Here is a 13,282-nt window from a genome sequence, read left to right as displayed (position 1 = left end):
AAAAAAAAAAAAAAAAAAAAAAAAAAAAAAGACGTGTTTCGCTGAAGTATAGGATGCCTTAGCACGTCTTTCCCCACTTGAATCAGAAATCTGGGCAACTGATTGACAGCAGTGCTAACACAGGCATATTAATGAGAGGAGACAAGGGATTACAGAGAGAAAAGCGTGCAGCAGACTCAGTGTAACGCTAATGTAAATAATCCCCAGTACTCCCTTACAGGGTTCACATAAGGCAAAAGCACCAACAGGACTTTATGGCCAGATGAGCTCTGAGCAGATAGTAAAATCATGCAGACACATATGAAATTAGTCTCATGCTAAAGCACTGATTCAAACCAGATGTTACAGAAAAAGAAATACCTTTTGGCTTTCAAAGTGTCAAGGCTATCTTTGGAAACCAGATAAAATGTTCACTTTCCTAGGAAATTTTAAATGTATCATTTTCAATTCTTACTCATCAATTTCTTTCCCTGCCACAAGAAGAAAATCCAAGTTCTCTCAGACAGGATCAAGGGGCTCTTACTACAGATGTTGAGGAATCTCCACTCCCAGGGCGGGCCACGAGCCGTGTGTGGAGCAAGGCGGGGGGTGATCTCTGTCAGCAGAGAGCCCGGGGGGCTGATGAAGTTTTGTCCTCAGATTATTTTAGCCACATTTGAAAGCGCTTTTTTTGCCCTAAATAAACATAAATCTGAATACCCTACTTCTTTCAAAAATGAAAACTTAGGCTCTCTCTTGATCACCCAGTCTCCAGGCACAGGACACCAAAAATAATAAAAACAATAAACTTCCTACATCCTTCCCATCTATCCTGTGCCCAAGCTTGCTGACTTAGGGCTAAATAAAAGAAAGGAAGGAAGCACCTACTTCCATCAGGGCAAGACTTCAAGCAGTGCACTCTAAGGCAAGTGGACAGCCTAAGCAAAGGTTGTACAGACACATTTATAGTGCTGTGTAGTTTAGTCTCATGCCCTGGTTTTACCTTGCCTTGCAAATATCAGTACCTCAGATTTGGTTTTGTTAAGACATGCAAGAGGTCAGCGGCTCCAGGCTCTGCTGGAGGAGGCTGCCAGGGTCATGAGGGTGTGGGGGGAGAGGAGGGGACACACAGCCCCGCAGCCCTCAGTTCCACTGCCCGCTTACAAAACTGTTACCGTGGCACAGAACTAAACCCTCACCCGAAGAAATTTCAATCTAAGGATCTTTCAGACAAAATTCTGTAAAGAAGATTTTCCTACTCTTCAGGAAAATCCCACGCTAAGCTGCTCATTATCAGCAGGGTCTTCTTTGCACTGCAATAGAGCCGGAGTGCTTATGCATCACATTTTCAGCTGAAGAGTCAGTAGCTCCTGAAACCAAAGGAACTAGATGGCAACTGCTCATCTATTTGCACCATAACACAGATTTAATCCGATTCAGAATGAGGTCTGATTTTTGCTACAGGTTTGTGCATAAACATAGCCCTAGGAATCCCTTTCCAAGTACTCTTTAACTTACCTACTTCTTAAACTCTCTAAAAGCAAGCGCAGCCTACCTGGGATTCTTGTTGTTCAAACTTAGTGCAATTTCGTTAACGGCATGTGGATGCGACATGACCATATTGAATCCATACTGAAAAGAGAAGGGGAAAACATTATTTCAGTTTTGTGACTGACATTTTTCTTTTTAAAATCCAACAAATATCTTGTGTACAGATCTGGCGGCAGTCTTGCACAACACTGTAAGTCAAACAAAACATTGTCGAGTTTACCAAGTCAGGCAGGACACTTCCATCTCCCACCGTGCCTGAAAACTTCTCTGTCACTAACAGTGGTGAAAAAAATGGGTTTGGCCATGTCAGCCAACAAAACGGGGTCCAAGAGCTGCTCCAACATGACTGCCAACCCCTCTGCTCATCCTTTCCTCCCTCCAACCCCTTTTTCATTCTGACAGCCAAGTGCATCATCTACTCTCTAAAGAGAAATTGTAGTTTAGCTGCCAAAATCACTTGTTTTCCAGCACGCATGCTGCCACAGAGCGACTGCATCATGCACATATCGCACGAGTACTGCTGGCTTTACTCTCCAAAAATGAAAAAAGAACTACTTTGGAAAACTCTGTATTGGTTATTAGCACAAGATCGTTGTTTGCATCCTTCCCATCAGGGGTAAGACTCACTGTAAATCCCAGGGAGCTGCTATGCCCAAGGGCAGAGTTGATATACGCAGCCGTGTTAGAAATACCTCATATGGCCATACAGTTTGTAATAAAGGTGTTCACCACAGCCTTTCTTTGAAGCATGTAACTTCTAGCTGTTACTGTTTTAGCAGAAAATCCCAAGTGTCTGAAGCTACCTGGGCATGCCACATGATCACAGCATCCCACTGAAGATAAAAGAAAGTCGTGAAAATAAGATTAGCTTTGGTCTAGTTTATTCTTTGACCTGCGGTTATTGCAACTGCCTTGCCAGAAGCACGTAACAAGAGCAAAAGCTTGGCTTTTCCATCAGCGTACAGCTCTTCTGAAAAAAATCTTGTATTTCCTAAGTGTTAGCATTAAATTCTGAGACAAATAACCTCAGTTGTGTAGCTACAAACTGAGCCCATGGCTGCACACAGAAGCCGGCCCAACACACACGCTCTCATTGACGTGTGCCTTCAGATCTGTAGTAAAACATCTGCACGGGTACACAAGGACTAGGTTACATTGCTTCCCAGCTACACTGCCTAAAAATGAGTAAGAATTTAAACCTTTGCATCAGTTTTACCTTAACAATTCACCACTAACCTTTTCCTCCCCTGTCCCAACAACAATAGAGTTACGTGGTCCAAAAGAACAAAAAGGGAAATACCTGGTAATTCATTATGGCCCGTAAACACATGATGCAGACGTGAACATCATCTTTTTTACTCACTAATCTGGAATTTTTTAATGTTCTTCGGCTTGGCAAGGTGTTATACCTGCAAACAAAAACAGCTCTTGTCAATCACAAGACTATTTTCAGGTGGTAAGAGTTAAGGGATGGGTAAAAATGCAGACACCTTTCAGTTCTGCAGCAACCATCGGACAATACACATGCAAATAAAGCAGAAAAAAAGGCCAGACCACTGCTCAGCCCAGGGCCAGCGCAAGCCACGAGCTGCCAGCCGGGCCCTTCCACCTGGCCCATCCAAAACCGGGGAACTCCACCTTGGGGAAAGAATGATTCACCCTCAAGCAGGAGCACGCTGAATTTTCTTTTTTCCCTGCACTTTACTTTGCCCAAGCAATGTCACGGACTTTTAATGGAACTGAACATTCGTAGGCATCAGCAAATGTATTAATTCCCGCTGCATTTCATGTAAGAATGGTGCCTCTCTTCTATTCTGCAGCTGAGCTTTCTGAAAGCCCTCCAAATTATTTGAGGAAAATACAGCCCTTAGGAACTTTCCTCAGAAAAGAGGCATTAACTGTTTTAATTGTAACCCCTAACTGGTAAATCAACATGGAATTCAATTAAATAAGTACAAGGAATAAACACAAAGGGAAATCTTTAAATCTGTTATTTCTATGGCACAGTAAATGAAAACCACATTTCAGCTCTTCCTGAGATACTGCTTATTTTCTTTAAGAAAAAACATGCTTTGTGAGCTGAGCACAGGAAATTGGAGCCAAGGAGACGGGCCACCATACAAAATACATGTATGTTCTTACGTGTGTGAAACTGGATAAGCAACGAGAAGATTATTACGGTCAAGAAACTCTTTTGACAGTGATTCACTAACTGCCACAACAGGCCGATGGTGTCCGTGGGGAACCCTGAGACCAGCACACTGCAGGACAAACCCCATCCAAACTGGGGGGGCCCACGGGACCCCCCCCCGGGCTGTGCCAGGGACACGGAGGAGCAGCCCCAGCCAGCAGCACTGTGGGCAACGACGACAGCGAAGGTGAAGGGTGGTGTTTGGGGTTGGAAAAACGTATCATTTACCCTGCTCCCCCAATTTACAGTGTAAAAACAGCCTGGAGAGATGGTTCAGGCAGGTCCTTGACTGGCTGCAGCTCACCCAGAGGTTTGCTCCTGATTTACACCTATGCAGGTGAGAGCAGAGACCAGAACGGCATCACCTCAGAGCCTAATGAAACCTCTAGGCAGGCACAGTAATCCTTCTGCTTTTCCAACTATCACACTCGGGCCTGAAAATGGAGGAAGAAAATATAGAAATCTGCTGAGAGGAAGACAGAAAGAAAAATAACACGATGCACATGCAGTGATGTGTAAATTCTGACATTTGTTACGCAAAGAGCAACTCTGCCAGGGGAGGAAAGAGAAATTCAGAGATGAAGTTTGGCTGCAGGAGTAAATGCAACCTCCAGTTCAAAGAAGGCTTCTTCAGACAAAGTGCAGCTGGCCTCATGCTCACCAGTGCCACCTCTGCAGCCTGGAGAACATACTAGAGAAGGCTCTTCTTCTCTTTGATTTGGGAGAACAACCGCAGTGGGGAAGTTTTGGGGTTACAGCATCCTTAGCTCTGCCTCCAGCCCCTAAATTAAACAGATCAGTGCTGCTACCCAGAAGGGCAACGGAGCTGGGGCAGGGTCTGGAGCACAGGTCTGCTGGGGAGCGGCTGGGGGAACTGGGGGGGTTCAGTCTGGAGCAGAGGAGGCTGAGGGGAGACCTCCTGGCCCTCGGCAACTCCCTGCCAGGAGGGGGCAGAGAGGGGGGATGAGTCTCTGGAGCCAAGGCCCCAGCGCCAGGCCCCGAGGGAATGGCCTCAAGCTGCCCAGGGCAGGGTCAGGCTGGCTCTGAGGAAGGATTTCTGTGCAGAAGGGGCTGTTGGGCGTTGGAATGGGCTGCCCAGGGCAGGGGGGAGTCCCCGGGATCCCTGGAGGGGTTGAAGAGTCGGGCTGAGCCAGCGCTGAGGGATCTGGGGGAGTTGGGAACGGTCAGGGGGAGGGTCATGGTGGGGCTGGAGGACCTTCAGGGGCTTTTCCAACCGAGTTGATTTGAAGCCCAACTGCAAATGCTCACTGAGGCAGGGTGAGAGGGTGAGCTGGAGAACGAGAGAGCTTCCAGGGCATATGCAGACCTTTTCCGTCTGAGAACCATCCCGACACTCCAAGCATGAGTGGCACAGAGGGAGTCAATGGGGAATGATCTGTCATTATTTCTCCTAACATGGGAAGTATGTGGCATCCCATATAATTAGCAGGTGACAGGATCAAAGCAAACCTGGCAATTTTCGAGGCACTCCTGCACACAGGGCTCCAGAGAGCAGGAGCTCTTCAGCACGGCTGCTACGGAGCCCAGAGCCTGACACGGGCTCCAAAAGCACTTACACCAGTTGACAGCAGAAAAAATCCATCAAGAACTATCAAACACAAGATGCAATCCTTAGATCAGGATGTCTGAATTTACAGACTGCTGGAAGCAGGAGCACGTAGCAGGAGAAACATCACTGGGTATCTACCTTGCTCATACGGAGCAAGTGCTCTAAGCACGTCCTGCCCTGGGCAGCATCAGAGAGGGCGTCAGACACGGCTGTGGCGTTACCACGCTTCACTCTTTTCCTCTTTCTTTCCTCTGCAGATTTTGAGTGCGTTTGGGGGGGTTGCCCTACTTATTGCTGATGCTACTGTGCAGTTACTTGGGTAACCCGTGCTACTCATTTTGTTTAAAGAAGAGGTGTAGCTTTGAAAATCAGTGATTAACATTACTATTATTAATAGCAAAGATTAAAAATAAATAGGTGAACAAGTAATAACAGACTAGTGTTATTCTGACTCACTAGCTCACTCCCTGACACAGACACCGTACTTGCAAACTTTGTCACTTTAAACATACAAAACAAAGTGAATGAGGTAGCTGGCACGAGGGTCTGGGGGCACGGTGGGGGTCTGGGGGTGCAGTGGGGGAATCTGGGGGCATGGTGTGCCAGGCAGAGACCGCAGCCCAGCAGCACCCTTGCTGTGTGTCCCCAGGAGCCTCCGCAGCTCCGGCAGGCACGGGAGGAGAGCGGAACAGGCAGCGAGCTCCGGAGGAACCCCTGTGCCCGCGCAGAGCCCGCCACTCGCAGGCTGTGGCAATTATTCCCCTTTGCTTTCATTTTCCAGGAGCACCGAGATGAAAGAAACCCCAAAATTCAAATCAGAATTCAGTCAAATTGCTGCTGCTCTTTTTTTCCCCCCCCATATATATGAATGCATAAATCAGCTCAGGGCACTGCAGACGGATTTCACGTTTGTGAGAAACATGACCCAGTTTTCCTGAGAACAGCGAGTGGTTAAAGCATGGCAGCTGGGTTTTGGGGACCAGACCCCGAGGAGGGGCACATTCAACTTCCAAACCTCCCTTCCCGAGACAAAAGAGGAGCAGTGCAACCTCTAACTGGGAGCCCTACATCAAGTCTGAACTGGGAGGTGTGGAAGCGCTGCCAGTGTTGGCTGGAGAACGTGTAACCACGGAGCACTAGCGTGTTTCCATACGTATTTCGCTAAATATGAAAAACACTGCAATCAAAAGATGTAAAAGTCATTTCTAGTCATACAGAGATCATTCCTACAATGATTTATCTCAGATTTAAACTACTTAAGGCTGCATACATTATTTTCTTTTAAATTTTAAATAAGCAGCGTAATTAGATCTTTATCGTGTGACTGATAGAAGAAAAAAAGTTTTCCTCAGTGCCTGGTGTATCAACTCCTTGAGTATCAGAATGTCTTTAAACATCTGACAGAGTTTTCTCAGCTGCAACAAATGGGAGCGAGTCTCCCTTAAGCTAAGAAAAGATGACCATAAAGCCAGAATTTGGCATTTCCAGCTGCTGGGGGAGCGAGGAGAAGCAGCCTCGGGGAGCACGGATACTCCGCAGGGCAGCAGGACACAGCAGCACCGCGGGTCCCACCTCCCTGGAACTCACCCTGGGTGGAGCCTTCCCGGGCTGAGATGTTCCCCTCTACACCTCTCACTACCCGCAGGGCTTTCCTAACCAAAACGCAGGCACCCAAAGGAAGGCTGGAGGTGAAGACAACATTCTGAAAAAGTGGAGAAGCCCCCCAAAAAGCCAACAGGGGCTGCGGACATCCCGTCCAGCCGCAGGCAGGCAAATGGCTGCTTTGCAGCCTGGGGATGTTCGCTCAGAGGATTCTCCCGACCAGCCAAGCAGTCAAAACCCCAAGTAGCTGTTGTGTTTTCCTTCCCAAAGCCCACAATGACCCTGACGGCTCCAGCCCCGGCTGCACACCCTGCTCTGTGCTCTCCCCACCCCAGTCCTCCCGCCGGCCCCAGCCGGGGGTGGGTTATTCAGCAATCAGAGACACTCAGAGCCCACACCCTCCCTCTTGCAGAGCCTCCACCCCTCTTAGTTTACAATTAGGCTGAGACACGGGCACAGAATATGCAATCGAGAGCTGCAGTGCAGAGAAAATATCTCTAGCACAGATGGGATTCTGCCCTAGATTTAGATCGCTTCCCTTCAACAGATGCAAATTTCTTCGCGGAGACATGAATGCCAAGAATTAATGAGGATTTTTTTATACAGAAACTCTTTTACGACAACTCTACACTCTGGAACTAAGGCTCGAGATGCTTCCTCTGTATTAGTGGCAATTGCAACGACCCCTGATGTTATTTGTTTCTTTCCTAAAGGCAGGGCAGTAGCTCTAACACCTCCCTTTACGCGACGTGAGCCAAGCCAGGGCGGATGATCTTCTTTTGCTTTTATTTCATTTCTTGTTACTAAACATTAGGCTGATCCGAGCATCTGGATGAATCGTTGGTTTTGATTTCCTGTCTGCTGCAGGTCAAAGATTATGTCACCAAGAGTATATTTATCCTGGTAATTAAATTCAGATGGTTCCTCTTTTATTTCCTCTGCCCCTCCTTTAAAGAAGAACTATAAAACCTTACTTCTGAAAAAAGCAGAAACAGAAAGCCTGACCATGTGCAAGCTCCTGCAGCGTGTAATGCTTTCCTCCTGCCAGCCACCAGCAGTGGGTATGGGATGTCGCACGTGGGGAGGGAGCTGCTCCACAGCTTCGTGCCTGTGCTGCTGGAGGTAGGGGGAAGCAGGCAGGATCCAGCCTCCCCCCAGCCGGGACGCTGCACCCGCGTGGGAAAACCAACAGCCTTTAAAACCGAGGCTAAAACTCTGCTGAAAATAGGCAGTAGGGTTTAAGGTTCTTTTTCTCGCCCAGATCTAACAGAAGTACGTTTCTGATCAAAAATAACTCATTCATCATTTTTATTCAATTTGTTAACACTGTAGTTAATTTGGTGCTTGTAAAGGCACTGCCATGGTGTCTCTGGAGCCCAGGCTGCGCTTCCACCCACCAGCCGCCCACAGAGAGGTGAAAAGGACCATTCAGCCCAGCCAGCCTGAAGAAATTAATTTTGCTAAACTACTCCTGCCTCCACGTCCACGTGATTTCATTAACGCAATCAGCCAGAACTGCTAAAAATGTCCAGTGTGTCCCAGACTCATCCAGCACTTCGTACAACCAAGACACAGAAAAAACACTCGAGGGCGTCAACAGCTCACGCTGACACCAAAGACCTGTAGATGGATAATAAAAACACCTACACACCAATTTGGGATACTCAAGGTAAGTAAAAGCCCTTTCCACCATGGGGAGTGAGCATGAATCTCAAGACAAACTCCTGCCCTCTCCACCATCTGCAATGGGAGGAATTTCATGCTTAAAACAAAGACGTGTGCCCAGTCCAGAGGTGCAGAGTTCTAATGTGCCACGTTAATAACCAATACAAATGACAGCTGGTTTCTCCAATCATTTGTATCTTGTCATCTGCTAACAACCACCGTGCCCCCATTTGTCTCCACTGGCCCCCTCAGAGTAGGAGCAAGGAGAGCTGGGGACAGCCCTCACCGTCCCACTGGCAGCTCGCCCAGCTCTGCGTGGGCTGGGACTGCTGGTTGTCACTGGGGTTTGGATCACATTTCTGCAATTTTGTCGTTGGAGGTTTGGAAGAGGTGGTGTTTGTATTACGAGTGTCCTTCTGACAGCAGAGAGGGACTTTGGAAGAGGAAGGTTTTGGCGCTTCTGACTAACTTTGGGTTTCTCTGATCTCTTAGAGAAAGCTCCAAGCTGGGTCTGCTGGATGTGGGGACCCTGAACTTGCACCCGCCGGCAGGGGATGAGGCCCAGAGAGGGAAGGACCACGAGCCTGTGCTCAGTGGTAGTCCCTTGTTTTGCCAATTGCCAGGCCTGGCCTAAAGGACACAGCCAGCTTCAAGATGAACCAATAACCAGGTTGTACTGGACACAGAAGGGTCAGTACATGGGTGAGCACTGGGGGTACAAACAGGCCTATCAGGTTATACATAATTGACATCAATCCCACTGACCCCAACAATGACACCACACGACCAACAATGGGTGGGGTAAACGGTGACATGCAGTCTCCCATAGAAGGGATGGGAGCAACCAGGTCAACACGCCAAACACATCAGACCAAGGAAGCCACATACTGAATCCCTACAGAGCCCGCGTTTACAAAAGCCAGACCTGAGTGGAGCCCAGTCCCGGGGAGGCGGGAGGTCCTTCCCCAACAGGGAACTCTGCCCAGGGCACCCCCCTCACACACAGACACTGCCCCTCCTGCGAGGGGTCCCGGCTGTTATCCCTGCGTGGGACACCTGACCTTGGGTTACTCCCTGCGGGACCCCTGGGGCTCCTTTACCCAATGGCTCTGTCTGCCAGGACCCACCCTGGGGGGGGAGCCTGAAGGGAAACTCACCCCCCCTTGGGAAGGGCTGGGGGATCACCCAGATGTCAGCCTGAATCTGGGGTTGGGGCTGAAACCCCAGCATTTCACCCCTTAAACATTAAAACCAGTAAGGTGCAAGCAGCTCCTCCACCCGTACAGGGGAAGGCAGAGCAGGCAGCCTTGCTGCCCGAAAATGTCTCATTTTTGCCCCTTCAAACAGAGGCAACAAAAGCTGGTTTGTGCCACAAATGGGAAGAAAATAAAATGACTTTGAGCCTGCTGGGTTTGTCTTCATCTAACAGAATCTGGGAAGATTATTAATGCGTAAAGCTGAGGAGATATTTGTTGCTTAAAAAAGGTGAGAAAATAAATTGAAACGGCTCTGGTTTTGGCCTCCCCCCCGTCCTGCCAGGCCACGCAGCCGGTGTGTGCCCACGGACGTGACTGCACAGCCGGGAGGAGCTCGGCTCTGCCACACCATGCACTGCCCACAGAACGTCCAGCAAAGCCCGGAGCGTGCCTCTTCCCCTCTGTCTGCAAACACAGACGGGTCCTGCAGATTCTCCCCCGGTTCAACCAGGACTACTGTTACCTACAAACATTCCACACCACCACCAAGCAGGCTACATGAAACTACCAGGTGCAATCAAAGCCCATTGATGGATAAAGATACGTTTGCCTGGACCGCTCTCTCATTATGGACTCTCCAGATTTTCAAGAAAGAAATTAAGTTTCTCAGTTCAATCCACATAAAAACTGAAGTATTTGACTCAGAAGAAAGGGAATTTCTAATGGGCTGGGACATCACAAAGTCTGCATTAATATTTATCTGACAGGAGAGTATGACTCCCATGTGAAAGTAATGCTCTTTCTCCCCAAAAAAGCAGCAATAAATCCCCAAAGGTTCATCCCCATTTTTATCCTTCTGCCCTCATTTTGGTGTTTGCTTCCCAAATCTCTGTGCCTCCTCTTAAAAAAAAAAAACAAAACAAACAAACCAAACCAAAAAAAACCAACCCTCAGTTGCCAAGGAAACCCAGTGAGCAGGGAATTGGCAGGGTTTAGCACTACTAAAAAGAGCTACGGGAAGCCAGTTAAAGTCACAATTAGGAACGGGTAGCCTCAGCCACGCAAGCGAGCAGACAGAAAGCCTCCGTGCCCACGTCACCGCCGGGCGAGCGCACACCGCAGTGAGCTTGCCCTGCCTGGCTGCTCACTGCGATGGAGCTGCACTGTTTGCGAGCGTGCAAGGGTTATACACCTTCCAGTAAGTCCCTAGTGTCGCTTTGTGCTTATCTCCTCTTCCTTTTGCTCTCAATAAACATGTGCAGCACACATCAGCAGGGTGCTGAGGGCCACGGCAGGTTTACTGCTGAGGACAGGCAGGATTGCTGGTGCCATGACACTGCCATACAGGCACCAAAAATGAGAAAAAACGGTGTTAAAGCAGGCATGAAACACTGTCTCCCCAAAACTTCTTGCTGTTTTAACAAAAAGGAATGCGGGCCAAACCTGTTCTCATTTTTCATACTGCTAGGGCACTGCAGGGATGAGTCCAGCTCCTGAAATTTAAATTACCCTGTTAAGTTTGTCAACCTTCTCCTTTTCCATCCACTTCTCCCTTTCTCTCCCTTGAATGCTTTTCACAACAAAGAAGAGGAGCTTCCACACAGCAGAACCCATGCCCTGGGTCTCTGCATGTCCCAGACACATCGATGGGGCAGAAACCTCCTGGTTTTAACCAGAAATGCCACCCTGCACACCCACTGAATGTGATGAGCACCCAGCTTGTCCTCAGGAAAAGATTCTGGTTTAGTTAACTAGTATTTATTAATTATACAAAAAAATCCTTCTTAAAAACTTCCCATCTACTTTTAGCTTTTACTCTTTTTAATACACACAGTCTCCAGCTATTGAAAAAATACACATTTTAAAGCTGCTTTTTTTTTTTTTTTTTTAAATGAAAACACAAACCAAAGATGCTAATTCCACATAAAGCTTGGGCAGTTTCTGCCCAAGGTGCCCTGGTAACAGAGATGGATCTGCAGGCAGGAGGAGAGCACTTGGCTGAAAAACACTGTACTAGGTTGCATTTCTGTGCCAGTTATGGATATGAGTGAAGTCTCTATATATTTGTAATAAAATTGATGATAATAAATCACCAATTGCAATAAAAATTATGAAATAACACAGAGCGTAACTAAGGGCTCTATGCTTTAGGTGTGAAACTAAGAATACTGTTTGCAGTGTGATAAAGAAAACCAGTATGTTGTTTCAAAGTAAACCACGTTTTACTTTTAGAAAAATCCCACTCTACGGAAGCAAACTACCCTTTGAAGTTATAATGTGATAACCACACATTTTGGAGAGTGAAAGCTCCCTCTGATGCTCAGGCGGCCGCTCTCCCAAGACGTGTGATTACCAGATTATAGGGCATGGGGAGCAGCACTAGCCACGTGGCTCCCATGCCTGTGCAGCCCGGCCGGCGGGCAACCTTCCACCGGGGACTTACGAGATTTTCCGGCTCGAAGCCTCATCAGCAGAGCGCAAAGTGAAGCCGCTCCAGAGGCAGTTGGCTGAAAAGCAGCTCTGGCAGCGTTTGAACTGAAGTTGTTCAGGCAGAGAAACCAATCTGATGGTATGTGAAATGAGGATGAGAGCAGAGGAAGGAAGGATGTGAGAGACAGAATCGGAGAAGAGCGAAAGAGGGAGGGGAATGAAGGATGCAAGGAAGGGGATGTTGAAATGGAATATCAAAAAGGTAAGGAATAAAGGGGGATGTGAAAAAGGAAATGAAGAGAAAAAATGTAAGAGACATGTAATGTATACCTGACTTATGCATTTCTAGTGTAACTAATCACAAGTACACCTCCCAAAGACAGAGAGCAGAATCAGACATCGTCCTGCAAGCACAAGACTCTACCATTTCTCTGTCTAAATAATCAAAGATTAAACAAAACCAAAACCACTGAGACCACCTTTGCAACATTTAAAAAAACCCAAATCAACTGGTCAAGTGCTTTTGCTGGACTCCACGGCCTGTATCTCTTTACCAGAGCTGTGTGTCTGTCTCCTCCTCTCCGCTGCCTGATGTCTGTGAACTACATCTTCCATGTATCCCACCCACTACCACGCAGGCTGTGGGCGGAAGGCACCCACCCAACACCAGCTCAAGGGCCGACATTACCAGTGACTAACAACCCAAAACTCAGCCTCTGCTGGAAGATGTAGGGAAAAGCTGCAAGTCCTCGCTGCCTCCATCTTTTTTGGACTCTTCTAGGCTCACAGTACTATGCAACAGAACTCCATAAAAGCCAAGAAAAAGTCAAAAAGCATTTGGCACTCTGAGCTGTGCCCCGAGGTAACAGTACTGCTGGACTGAAGGTGGCAGTCAGTCTGGTTTATAATAGTGAAGCATCAAAGGAATGTAACAGAGTTGACTGCCATTCAGTCCTGGGAAGAGATCCTGCTTTTTCCACAAAATTAAAAAAAAAAAAAAAAAGCAGTACTTGGAAAGAGAGTAGTAAAGCCTGGGGTGGTGCTAGAATTAACAGCAGGTTTGAAGGATGGAAGTGATCTTTTAAAAAAAAAAAAAAA

The 13,282-nt window shown here is 47.7% G+C and overlaps 1 protein-coding gene across 1 annotated transcript in view; it reads right to left on the bottom strand.

The window, feature by feature from the left end:
• FMNL2 (formin like 2) overlaps positions 1-13,282 on the bottom strand; it is a 72,673-nt gene that overhangs the window by 39,282 nt on the left and 20,109 nt on the right. Inside the window, 2 exon segments of the mRNA XM_026852537.1 lie at positions 1,535-1,611; positions 2,831-2,939. Of these exon segments, the coding sequence (XP_026708338.1) occupies positions 1,535-1,611; positions 2,831-2,939 (186 nt within the window).

This window comes from Athene cunicularia (genome assembly GCF_003259725.1).
Source record: "Athene cunicularia isolate RWA chromosome 7 unlocalized genomic scaffold, athCun1 chr7_part1, whole genome shotgun sequence".
Taxonomy (NCBI): Eukaryota; Metazoa; Chordata; class Aves; order Strigiformes; family Strigidae; genus Athene; species Athene cunicularia.
Note: the sequence above shows the minus strand (reverse complement) of the source record. Positions and strands in the feature narration are given on the sequence as shown.